The sequence below is a fragment of the Pseudopodoces humilis genome, chromosome 1, assembly GCF_049639895.1.
Source record: "Pseudopodoces humilis isolate 2021_Gansu_Grassland_sample_001 chromosome 1, ASM4963989v1, whole genome shotgun sequence".
Lineage (NCBI taxonomy): Eukaryota > Metazoa > Chordata > Aves > Passeriformes > Paridae > Pseudopodoces > Pseudopodoces humilis.
The window spans coordinates 7,823,475-7,837,016 of record NC_142200.1 but is presented as its reverse complement, the minus strand read 5'-3'; the positions used below and the strand labels follow the sequence as shown (position 1 = coordinate 7,837,016).

Here is a 13,542-nt window from a genome sequence, read left to right as displayed (position 1 = left end):
TTGGAGCATGGAAAATTCTAGTGGAAAATAAAATTGTAATTTCTAACAAAACTCAATAATACCCTCAAATCACCAGAGACTTGATGTTTCTAGTTTGGAAAAAGTGGTGGCATACGTTCTAGAAATACCTCTCTGCTTTGTTAGTTCTGGTTTTATTAGATGGTACTATGCTGTATGATGCAACTGGGATGAGAAGGGAGACAGGCCTAAGAAATTATATTCAGATATTGTAGTTTGCCCTTATTAGGCAAGTTGTAACACATGCACAGTTTTGGTAATGTAGGAAGAACTTCCAGTGAAAAATTTAAAATGTTAATGTCTGTCAATGCATGCTAATGGTCTAAAAATAGTACTGTTTGTGTTAAGAAGAATGAAAATTGAGGAATTTGGCAAGATGCATTATATTTTCCTTCAAAAACTGTTTTAACTCTTTATCTGCTCATTTTCTCCTGACAGTTAACAATCTATTTAACCCTGTGGTGCTAGAAGTTGTGATTTCTTCATGTTTGCGCAAACATATAATGTGGTGAAATCCAGACTCCCAGCACTGAAAGGGGTTGTGTTGAGAGTGTGCTTAGTATTGGAAACTTTTCATTGTTTCAAGCATTCCTTAAAGGAGCATTATCAACTTTTTCAGGTTCTCAAAAATACGAATTCCTTGCTAAATATAGTTTTCCTGAGGAACTGCCTAAAGTTTTTATTTTTTGTGGTTTTTTTTATTTTATTTTTTTACCTGTGATTGGGGAAATGACTGTGTAGGGAAAATCTTGTCAACTTTTTTTTAGAGCTGCAATCCTTCTGAGGAAGGATTCTTTGCTCATAGCAGTGCCAGAGTTCAAGGAGTGTCTGGACAACACTCCCAGTCATGATTCAAAGCAGGCAGCCCTGTGAGGAGCAGGGAGGAGGACTTGAGGATCCTTCTGGGTCTCCTCCAGTGTGAGATACTCTGTGAGGGAATCTCAGTGTGTGTGTTCTGGCTTGGAACAGATGCTCTCCAGGTTCTGCTTGGAGACTGCACTGACAGTGCAGATGAAAGGGAAAACTAAAAACGTTTCGTTGAATTTTTAAGGAAGAAGGAAAATGTTTTATTTTCAGTTTTTTTCAGGTGTTTCAATTAGTAAGAGTTGAATATTCTGAATACTGAAAACAATTGGTAGCGCTCCTTTAAAAAAAGCAAAATTTAATGTGATGCATTTTAAATAGTTTTCATTTGTACTTAAAATAATGTTGCTTTATTCTGTGTTTGATTACTAAAATTGCTTTTAAAAAGATCAAAATAGAATACAAGAACTACAACGAAGAAACTGAAATAAAAGTATCAATTTTTTATTATTTATTCAGGAGATTTCACCTAAACCACAAAGTCAGAAAAAAAATGAAGCTGATATTAGCAGTTCTGCCAACATTCAGAAACCTGCACTGTTATCCTCAACTTTGTCTTCAGGAAAGGCTCGCAGCAAGAAATGCAAACAAGAATCTGGAGATTCTTCCGGGTGTATAAAGCCCCCTAAATCACCACTTTCCCCAGAATTAATACAAGTCGAGGATTTGACGCTGGTCTCTCAGCTTCCTTCTTCTGTGATAAATAAAACTAGTGAGCACAGACATTTTAAAAAGAATACCGTAACTACTTATAAGAGATATACAGAAATTTTCTTTGGTTGTAAATGGCTATTGCTTTTAAAAATGAATCTGCTTTAAATAAAATGTCCAAGTGGGAGAATTAGGGGTAGGTCACTATTTTAAAAGTCAAGTCACATACTAAGGCATTTGAATTACTCTACCAGAAATAATACATTTAAATAATATACTGATATTTATAGAGTTGTGGCTTTTAAGGGTTAGCTTTACCTCTAGCTTAAATCTCCACACTAGCATTAACAGTGATACAGGATAAATCAAAGCTCCCTTCTGAAAAGGGCCTGATTCATTAAAAAGAAAAGATGTACACTTTGGTGTGGACATTTCCCTCTCTGAGAAACTTCACCTTCAGCAGGCTGACACTCTGTACCTGTTGGCTGTGGCAGTCGTCACCTTGTGTGATATTTCCTCCAAACATGATGTGAAAGAGAAGATGGGTTCAAGATCTGTGGTGGAGAAATATTAAAAATTGTGTTTCCTTGTCCTAGAAAAATCCCATGGGTGTTCAGCTTCTTAACATGTGTAACTGATTTGCCAAGCACAAAAATAGTTTATCAGAAGACTAGGGAAAGCTTTATTCTACATGCTTGAATACACTACTCTTTGTGAATATTAAGGTATTTCTACTTTTTTTTTTGAGATTACATTAGGTTTTTTAGGTTAGTGTTGCTTAGTGTCAGGTTCTTTGCCTAAAGAACATTAAATGATGAGGCCAAAGGCTGACATAAATGCAGGTTTCAGTAAGTCAAATGCTACATTTTTTTTTTCACTTTTAGTATAGTGATTGAGGATGGAAGACTCAACCTGCATCATGTGTTCCCCTTAACTTTGATTTTGTATTTTCACTTACGAGATAAGTTTCTTTTTTAATCTTTGCTCATAGATAACTTTAAATAAGTGGGAGAGGGAGGAGTGCAAATTCAGCCTTCTTTATTCAGGACACATTGGTAAAAATTGTATTTTGTCCCCACAAAATGTTAGCAGTCATCCATATTGTAATACACCTTCCATCCCCACCCCTAGAGCAATGGTAAGTAGATTTCCTGGAGCATGCTTATATTTTGGATTAAATTGGACTTCTTGTTGGACTTCTCTGTAGCAATATTTTTTTAAAACTAGGTAATTTAAAGCTTGGTTACTTAGTAGCTTAGATCTTGTTAGTGTTGTCTTTAATTTTTGGTTCCATGTTTTTTCTACCTCTAATGCAAAGTTAGTTTTGCTGTGTCTTAATTTTTTAATCTGTATATCTGACTAAAAACTGCTTACAAAGAGGAGAGAACAGTGATTTACAGTGTAATAGCTACTTAAATGTTTTTCTAAGGCAAAATTTTGTGGAACTGGGTAATATTGAAGAGGTGTAGGGGAGTGTGGGTTTTTTGTTTTTAATGAATCAGGCCTATATTAACCTATATCAATCCTCCTCCCCCGTTTGGGTTTTTTTAAGTATAAAGTTCTGGAGCCTTCTTACTGTGCCATGCATTGGCAGTATGTGTTTGAATTTCAGCTGAGGTATTGATATCAGGTTATCAGAAGGCAGGAGGTGGGATATAAAATTAAACACTGTTTTCAATTTTTTTTTTAAGTTATATGTTAATACTATCCATGACTTTTTAGAGCTTTAACTGTGATCATTTGTTCTGTTTATTGTTAAATCCTATTGCCCCCTTCCATTATAAGTAACCTGCTGCCTGGGTTTTAAGGGGAGGGTTGCTTACTGTAAATACACTGCTTGCCTAAAACAAACACCTTTACCAGTGGGGAATTAGGTGCCCTAGTAATTTATAATCAGTAAGCCAGAATCATGTCTTGAGCATAAATCTTTCTTTGTTCCTGGTAGTCACAGTTTTGTAATTTTACCAGTTTTGCTGTGATTACCAGCTTTGCAAATAAGAGCTGTTTAAAGCACTCCCCACCTTTAGATTTCAAATGCTGCGGTAAGATGATGGTGTATCTCTCTGCTTCATGAACATTGAAAGATCTCTTTTTAGGTCCATCACAGCCAGTGAGTTCCCCTAGATCCTACAAACATAGCCAACGGAGAAGAAGATCACAGCGTTTAGCCACTTGCTCCTTGCCTGATGATTCTGTAGAAAAAGTTTCTTCTCCCTCTTCAGTTACTGATGGAAAACTGTTCTCCATCAGTGGTCAAAACCAACAGTCATCAAAATTGGAGGGTAATGTATCTTAATCTAATAAAGAACTGCCCAAGAGAAATTGAATCATAAAAAATTAGACCTTTCATGGTTTTCAACTAATGGGATATTTTGAACTGCTGTAGCTAAAGCTGTTTGCTGTTCCTATGTTATGTAACGCTGCAATCCAGACTGTTGTTTGTTGGACCCATGTGTATTTTTTAATATGAGATTTTTTCTTTTATGTAGTACCTGATGTTGCTCATGTGTCACTTGAGAAGCGTGGACCATGTCTGCCTCTTGATTTAAGCCGTAGTTCGGAAGTTACAGCACCATTATCCGCAGAATCCACTTTCCGTAATGAATATCCCAGTAAAGACAAGGAAGATATTCAGATGATTACATATCTTTCTTCCAAAGCAGTAACTGATGGAAGAGTAGCTACAACAGCGTCAGGTAAAGAGATTCAGTATACAACCAGAGAGATTTGTAGTTGTAGGGTTAAAATGTGTGTATTCAATCCCATAGAAAGAGGGGATACTTTTTATTTTCTTCTCTGCACACTCAAAAACCTGCCTCTCTTCTGGACTCCATTCATCTGCATATTCTTTGTCTTCACTGGCTTACAGCTGCTTTAGCACTTCTAACATGCCTTAAGGAGAATCTGAGAGTGTGGAATGTAGTAAGCAGTATTTCAAAAATACTTTTGCTATTGCTAAAAGTTGTAAAAATAATGAACTGATTCTTTACTAACATACTAATTTGTGGTTTCAGCTTTAAAAAAATGCTGTTCTCAAAGACAGTCGCTGTTCCTCTGCTTTGTGTGTGTTTGTGGTGGAAATTCTGTCCTTCACTTGCTACACTTAAAACTATTTCTGAAAAATCCGAAAAAACTTTTATATAGACTTGGTCACCCTCAGCACAGAGCCCAGGGCTGCAACTCTGTGCTGCCTCTCCCTTTGTAACAGTTTACTGACTACCGTGGTTTACATGAAACACTTGGATAGAGGTAACCAAGAGATTTGGGAAAGGATTTCCACAGTGGACCTTAAAAGTGGGATGTTTTCATACAGTGTATGCTAGGTGTTCATATAATTTTTTCTAAGTAAGTCTTGTATGTGGGTTTTTATACTGTTTTTAAGTGGCTTCCAAGGAAGAATTCTCTTAAAGCCTTTGTTTTGTTTTGTTTTGTTTCATGAGAAAATTGTTCAGAAAAGTAAGAAGGGAAAAAAATTCAAATTATTATATTCTGCTCAGAAAGTTTTTTATAAATACGAGTGATAGTAAGGGAGGACAGCATGACCTTAAATGATAGAGATATGACACTTAAACTATATCTTAGTCTAATAATCTATGAATGTCTTAAACTAATTTGTCAAAATAAGGGCTATGGGTATCTCTAGTGAGCCACCACTTAAGCTTTTTAAAATATTAAAATATTACTTAATTACTTGAGTGGAACCATGTGTCAGTCTTCATTTGCCCTTGATACATGGCATAGCAGCAGAATTACTGATTCCTGGGAAAATGACTTCTATAAAAGTCCTTCTTATGTCATGTCTTCTGCCACTAAGAGAAGTGCTTTCGGGAGTTGTGTATTTGCCCACTCACTGAACAAGATTGTAAAAGAAAGCAACAGCTCCCAACAGCCATCTGTTTCCTGTTTGGTAAAACTCTTTTTCAGTTACTAGAAATTTAACTTCTGGTTTTTCTGCTATATTTTCTGGCTCATTTTACGTATAGCTGTTAATGCTGGAAGTTGCCTGCTCCTGTCATGGGCCTGGATTGGGGCAGAGTGAGCCAGTTCTAAATCCAGCACTCAGAAGTGCACTTCGGACCTGATTGTTGAGCTGGGTCTTGGTTTTGGCCACAGCTGAAGCAATAAAATAATAAGCTTCTTTTAAAGCCACCTTCATTTAATGACTCAGAATTATGTGACATGTCCACACAGTTTATGTCAGGGAAAAATTCCATGATAAAATTGCCTGTTTTTACAACTTGACTCCATAGTGGGAAGCCGAAAATGCGTGCAACCTCTACCAGAGAATAGAATTCATACTGTATATAAAGCTTAATGAGTCTTTTTTTAATATCTATAAAATTTTAAGAGTTACAAGCTCTAAAGGAACTGATTTGCCAGCTACATTTTTTGTCTTCTGGTTTTTTGCCTTCCAGGTACATGTGTTTTGTTCCTAATTTTCATGTATTGCAGTTATCCTTCACACAATAAATGGAACTGTGTCTTGAGCTTTCATACTGACTTTCTGTCCAAATGTCAGAAGTTTTCAGTAGGTTGCATCATGTAGCCCAACAGCTTCTTGAGTATCAGCTTTGTTGCTGAAAGACTAATCTAAGCAGTTTGGTATTTTTAATTCACAGATTTTGTGGCAGGTTTTGGATCTCTCTGACTCTGTCAGTGGTGTCGCTAGGACTATAACTAAAATTCATTTGTGTTTTGGGTTCACCCCAGTCTTTTAACTCTGGTGGAACATGTTTATCCTTATAATCATATAGGAAAAAGAAAAATGTCAGTTTAAAGTTCAGGTTTGAAACCCCTGGAGTTAGTATACACTACTGAATAAATTTGTGTTCTCTACTTTAGAAGGCACCATTTTGCCTTTGAAACAGCACAGGTTCTCAAGTCACATTCCTGAAGCACCCCTAATTACACCAAATTTGTGCATGCTTCAGGAAAATAAATAGGATCCACTCTTTCTATCAGTACTTTCCTAATTATCTGTTTAAGCAATAGCAAGCAAATATATACAGGAGAGGTGCTCAAAGCTTTCCTTTCTCATTCCTGTAAATTCTTGAAATATCTGAGAAAAAAGTTAATTTGAATTATGCAGAAACACCTACCTAAGTGCAGTTTAATATACTACATTGTTTAAATGTACGCATTGTGGCTCTATCCATTACAAACTGAGAACTCTGGTTTAAAATCCAAACTATTCTGTAATTGTGTTTTCTTAATCTGAAAGAACTGTTATAAATCTACATCTGTTTATGGTGTTCCTGCTGTTAAGAGATTATTAACACAGTCTGGACATACTTAGAGTTCTAGATTTTGACATCACTGCAGATTTTGTTAAGTGCACATAAGTTAGACCTGCTATCTTTGTAATCATTGAAATAGGTAACTGTGAATAGTTTCAGAGATACCTTGTGATGATATTTAGCCTGGAACAGCCTGGTCTGATCCCGGACCCTTCTGTAACAGGGCTGAACTGGTTTAAGTCCAGAGATGCAATTTGTGATGTAGAAATTTTGACTTCTGATGGAAGCTATCAGTTGAGTCAATTGAAAAAATAATTTAGTGTTGTTAGAAATTATGCATTTTAATGACTTTATTCAGAAGGTACCGACTTGGTATTTTCAGAGGAGAGGGACTAGGTGCACTGAAGTGCAGATGCATAAATGGCGACTCATAGTATTAGCACATAGCTTTCAAAATCATTGCTCAAAATAAACACCTTATCATTTTGTAGAGGCAAAATAAAAACTCTGTGATGATTCCCTCAATCCAAAGGCTCCAAGGAAGTACTGTGCACTTTGACAGACACCTGTACACTACCCATTAGTTATTGATCAGAGGTACTGTTTTACTAAACTATTCTGAGGTCCTACTTGCAATCATCTGATACTGCACACAAAGAACTAAGAATCTTTGCTTTCATTTGCCAAATTGCTTAAAATGCAGATAACTAGTCTTTGGTCACTTTAGTATTTCAAAGACTTTAAATCCACAGTCAGTCAGAATACTTGCAAAGTACAGTAGTTTTGCCTTTCTGCGCATATGAAGTTTAGGTTTTTCTGTAGTTGTGCTTCTCTTTAAATTTGTGATTTTCTCTTGTTTTCCGTAACCCTGCACCATTTATGTTACTTCAAATTTTATATATTGAGCAAACATAATTTCAGCAAGCAATCTGGGTTTTGAAGTTTAAGTAAAAGGAAAATATTGTTACACTTTCTAATCTAACAATATAATATTTATAATGCTGATATAACAATATTATCACTAGCTGTTATTTCCTATTCTAACACCTGTAGATGATTTTGCTAGTAGGGTAACATTAGGTTAACTATATCGGTGAAATTTGCATTTAAGACTGAAAGCAAAGAAACATTGCATACTTTTATATAATTTCCTTGGTAACAGTTTAATGCAGCAGGAACAAGAAACAGCTGATGTACAAAATTTTCAGAAAATGAGTTTGGTCACTTTTGCCAGTCTTACTGGTTTACCTTGCTTTTAAGAGGGATAACCTATTGTTCATCTTGTTACTTGCTCACGTTACTTTAGGATTGTTTGTTTTACTTCATCTACTAACAGTCAGATTTACTGCCTAATTTGAATGCCTGCCATTCTAATCTCTGCCCTGAAGTTCCCACTTTAGGCTGGTTATGAGGCAATCAAGAACCTCTTTATGGGCTTATTCTTCCTAATGACATCATTTTGGACAGGGTCTAGTATCAGTCTGTGAAATGCAATTAAAAGTCTGTTTAGATATAAAATTGATCATATGCACTGGGAATTCAAAACACTACATTAAACATGACCAGCATGATTGATATTTCTATTGCAATGTGATTTAAATTGTATATTAATGCAGATAATTATATTTATGATATTATTTAAACATGGAAAGCCATGAAATAGAATATCAGTCAACAAAATAACTTGCTTCATATTGCTACAAATCATTTGAGCTTGATGAATTGCAATAAGCAGTACCACTGCTTGCCCTGTTGTACTTAAGGCACAACATCCTGTCCTGTGCCTGTACTTGCATGACGGCGCTTATGTCACTTCTCTGTGCCATAACAGGGGAGGTAGTACTGGAAACATGTTATAAACTGGACTGGGAATGCTGTGGTTTGCATTTCTTTTTAATCTGAAATTAGTCTTCTAGTGATAAAATTGATCTTGGAATGGTGACAAAATCAGTAGTTTACCAAGTCTAATCTCTGGTTGTCTTTCTCTGTGCTGAGTGTTAACGGCAGACCTCCCACGTTCACTGTGTGGGAGGTGGCTGGCTAGACTCCTTAACAGGAATAAAATTGCAATTAAAAGTAGCAGTTAAAAAAAAAAAAGCTAGTAGTTCCATAGTTACTTGCCCTTTTGACTGACTGCTTTGTCCAATTTTGTGGTTATGTGTAAGGCATAGTGATTGCACAGTTGAAAAGCAGACTTTGCAAGCTTTGACACTTTATGTAGGGTTTGAGAATTTAAGATTCTTTATCTAAAATGATTTTCAGTTAAGTTAAAGTCAAGAATAAAATTGCAATGTGCACAGGCATAATAGTTCCTATTTTCAAGTTACTATAGAAAGGCAGTTTGGAGAGTTCTGACAGCAAGATGGGTATTTGCTTGACTGGGGGGATTTCTGCCCAATATTAGTGTTCCTTCAAACAGTTACTGATTACTTTGTCAGATGTACTTATGTTGAAAATTATTGAGATACTGAAATCTGTTGTGTTGTGGCTGTTGGAATGAAATCGTATTTGGATGTCAGGTCAGGATTTCTTCTCAATAATAAAGTTTAAATACTAATTCATGTAATGTTGAGATGAAATTTCTTTTGAGATTGCTTGGATGGGGTGTTCTCACATCTTTTCATCAAAATGGCAGTGATCTAAATGAATTACGTGCATTTGGGTGATCCTTTTGCGCTCTTTTTAGAAATGAGACAAGACGTTGATAGCATGATGATGTGGGAAAGTGTCACTTTTCTTTTACTAATGTGCTAAAATATACTTATTGCTCTACAGATGGCAGAACAGTTCAGTCCTGTAACAGAGACAAATGGTAATTAGGAAACCCAAGAAAGGAATAATTTGGATAGTGTTCTGTGTCAGTGATAAGTATTCCAAGCAAGCTAAATGCACTTGAAATACAGACAAAGGCAAGAGCCTTAATCAGTCTTGAAAGGTGAGATGGTTGATTTGAAGCAGTAGATACACTCAGGTAGCCCCAGGCGTGGCCGTGCAGCTCGAGTTGTGTGGCAGGAGCCAGTGCACAGAGCTGAGCAGCTGCTGCTGCCTGGGTTGCACAGTACAGAGCTGTGCTGCAGCTGGCCACACCTGCTGTGTGCTGTGAGAGGTGATGCACCACTTGTTATTGTTCTTGCTGGCCCTTCAGCTTTCCAGCTAGTGGCATTTTGGTTGTGTTCCCAGGAAGGCTCATAGGAGTGGGTGTTGTATGAGCTGTATGGTATCCCAGTAGAATTGGGTTGGTCTGCCCCTATTGGGAAGGCTTGAGGTGTTCTTGCCTTTTCCCCAGAATCTTTTTATGACTGATGAATTTACTAAATTACCTTAATGATGCTTATTTAATGCATTCCAGATCAGCTCCATATTTTGTCTTGTTGAATATCTTGGCCAATAGCAGGTATATTTCAGAACTGTTTTTTTTACATGCTTATGTTTTTGTTGGGGTCTTCTGTTGAGAGACACCAAAGGTAAATGGTGCCTTCAAGTGTTTACAGCTGACATGGAAAAACCTCAACCCTTTATGACTTCACAGAGCTGCATTTTTGTACAATATGTCCTTGGCATGGTCCTAAAATGTCCTCAACGGTCTGATGAAAATTAGGCTTTCTTAATTGGACAATAGATTAATTAGACAATTAGACAATTTCTTTGTCTAATTGGACAATTCGTCCTTTGTCAATTTGGACAATTTTCTTAATTAGACAATTAGATGAATACTGAAGCTCTAACAATATTGATGGACACAGTAATAGAGAGTTTTGAATTACCTCAATAATGTTCTTTATAAATAAATTTTATTCTACTTTGATTATTTAAAAATTGTTAATATTAGCAGTGAAAATTATAATTTTGGTTTTGTTTTGTTTTCAGTTTGTTACTTCCTAACTTGCATCAGATAAAGAGCTAAAAAAACAACTAAATATTTCACTGAATAAACTTTTCTAAATAGTACAAGATAAGAATTATCAGTATATGATGCCAAATTCTGGCAAATCACAGTATTTGTACATGTTATTCAAATGTGGATTAATGAAAGAAAGTGAATTATTTCAATATTATTAAAATCAATGAAAAATTCAATAAGCAGAAATGTTTTATACACAGGACTAAAAATGTACCAGAGCCTAATTTCTCTGTTAACATAATGGAGCATTAACTTTAATGATACTGACAGTTTCAGCACCTTTAACTGTTACTCTTGTTGTGGTTTCCTATTATAGTGGGAACAAAAAGAAACAAAAAGGCTTAAAAGTGTCAGCAAAAGCACACTTTAACCAGTACAGGTAGTAAAAGTGAGTGCAAATTCCAAAATATAGGAAGAAACCTTCTGTGGCGTGTATTGTTTTGTATGTAAGACTTAAGATCTAGGCATTCCTGTGCAGTAAAGATTTGTTAAGTGTGATGATGGTATGACCAATACTGACATTTCAGTGATCTGACCCAGCCCTGGCTGGCTGCAATCCTTATGGAAAGCTGAGTAAATCCATCTTCTTGTTTTCAGTACCCTTGTCCCATGCACATGCCTTGCATCTGAAAATGCCTTTAACCAATAGTCTCAAGTTACCCAAATGGAATAGTAAAAAAAAAAGTTTTTCCACATTGGTGAGGTCTGAAGGGACAGAGGTACAGAGTTCTGTGCCCATAAAGGAGAAGTGTTTTGAGAGTCAGAAATAGAAAATATTAAAGAAAGTGATTGATAAGGACAAGGATTCAGAAGTTGGTAAACTATAATACTTTTTGTTTCCAGTGCTTTAGACAATAAAAATAATTGTAAAATGACATTAGAAATACTTACATTGTTTGTATGTTTCTTATCATTGTGTGCTTTTAGGATTTTTTGCAGTCTAATGACTTTTACAAGAAATTAGGTCATCAGCCAGACTTTGGCCTTATGTGATATATTCTTCAATTTGCAGGTGCAGCTAGAATGGAAAGAAAAGGAAAACTGGAAGAGAAAAGTTCTTCAACATATGGTACGTAGAGAGCAATATAAGTTTTATGAAAAAAAGAAAAATTCTCTAACACTTCCTGTCTCTGAAGAGCAAATGTAAAAGCACAGAAGATTTCTTGGGCCCAGCTGCACTTTTTGTTAAGGTCTTAAAAAAGACTCTTTATGTATATGTCAGGTTTGTAACAGAAGATAAAATGAAGGTGCCCATAGCAAGGAGGTTGAAGGATCCTAAAGTACCTATAAGAGGCACACTGTTTCTGGATTTTCATTTGACTAGGTTTCTTTTTTAGTAGAATGTGTAATACTGGCTATTTCATTGTACTTTCAGATTTGAGATGGGAGGAGCAAACAAGGATTACTAGCAACACATTTGTCAATTTGTGAAATAAAATACAGATTAAGAGGACTCTGTTTTTATCCTGTGTTCAAAATAAAATAAATTAATCAAGGCTGGCTAGAATTACTCCTTTTTTCCCAGGAGTAAAGGTTTTGTCTCTGTATTCCTCAAGAAGATAAGACTGCTCCAATTTCTGTGCAGGAAAAAATCCTGGCTTTGAGGCTTATTTTTTGTAGCAAGTCAATTTCTTTGTTTTTTGTCTAACTGCTGATAACTTAAGAAATTATTGTGGAGCTAAAATGTGGGATGTACTTTGTCTGGGGAGAATTAACAGGATAAAAAGAATTTTTCAGAGTCAAAGTGCTTGTCCTCGTGTATGGACAGTGCCAACAGTGGTTAGAAGTGAACTGCAGCGTAAAAAAGTATGTCAAATTCTAGTCAGAATCAGTTTTCTGTGAGGATGCCACTGTGTAGTGCACAGTGCTGACAGCAGCAGCAGATTGGTGATACTGAATTTCCTCCAAATGTCTTTCTGTAGTCCTAATAGTGTTTCTAGAACAATGTAACCTTTGTAACTGGGAATTTTGCACTTATGAAAGCTTTTTCTCTTGCTCAAATATTTTTGTTATAAACTGTAAGTAAAACAGAAGTTATAAGCTATTTATGTAATGTTATGTATTTTGTGTATTTTACTGTATTTTTTCTGCCTTGATATCTTACTTGGAAATACTTATAATGATAAAATATTTGTCAAATGAGATTTTTTTTTTAACTATCATACCAGCAATTAATAAGAGGTGTGTCCAAGATAACAAGTAAATTAATTGAATCATTTTGATCTGACTAGACAACTAGAGCTTTTGATTTTGAGTACCTTGTTTAGGTTAAGCTGTTTTAAATTGTTAAATTTTTATTGCAGGTAAAAAGAAAGAAAAAGAAAAGGAGAAAAAGGAGAAGAAGGAAAAAGATCATAAACCAAAACAGAAAAAGAAGAAGAAAAAAAAGAAGAAATCAAAACAGCATGGTAAGTTCAATTTATATTTTTTTAAAGTAAGTAAAACCACTCAGAGTATTTCAAGCATTAGATAGTAAAACTTGTTTGTAAACAATATGAATGTGAAATGTCCAAGGGTAAGTTTTAGCCTTAAATATGAAAAGGACACTTGGGACTTCTTTTTTCTTGCATTTTTAGCCTGTCTCTCTCTATGTGATAGACACACGTATTTCACAGATGTTTCTTCTTCCTCAGAAAGATATGCTTGTTATTTTCATTTCTTTAAATTAATTTGAAACTCTGTATACATGTCATAGATATTTTGCTTGGACATTAAAATTATTGTAGTGTTTGTTGCTGCATTTCAGTGATTTGCTGGATGCAGTGCACTCCCTCTTTAACAGTTACTCCTTCACAGCTGAGGTTGGTGTCTGTTATAACAGCCTTGTCTGTTGCCTTGACAAATGGGGTTTATATTTTATGGATTATGTGT

The 13,542-nt window shown here is 35.4% G+C and overlaps 1 protein-coding gene across 3 annotated transcripts in view; it reads left to right on the top strand.

Annotated features, from left to right (window-relative positions):
• PHF20L1 (PHD finger protein 20 like 1) overlaps positions 1-13,542 on the top strand; it is a 57,241-nt gene that overhangs the window by 24,074 nt on the left and 19,625 nt on the right. For all 3 annotated transcript variants that reach the window (XM_014255486.2, XM_088051572.1, XM_088051579.1), the window contains 5 exons: positions 1,342-1,594; positions 3,630-3,815; positions 4,023-4,229; positions 11,684-11,740; positions 12,975-13,079. In XM_014255486.2, coding sequence (XP_014110961.1) covers positions 1,342-1,594; positions 3,630-3,815; positions 4,023-4,229; positions 11,684-11,740; positions 12,975-13,079 — 808 coding nt within the window. The remainder of the gene's footprint in view (positions 1-1,341; positions 1,595-3,629; positions 3,816-4,022; positions 4,230-11,683; positions 11,741-12,974; positions 13,080-13,542) is intronic.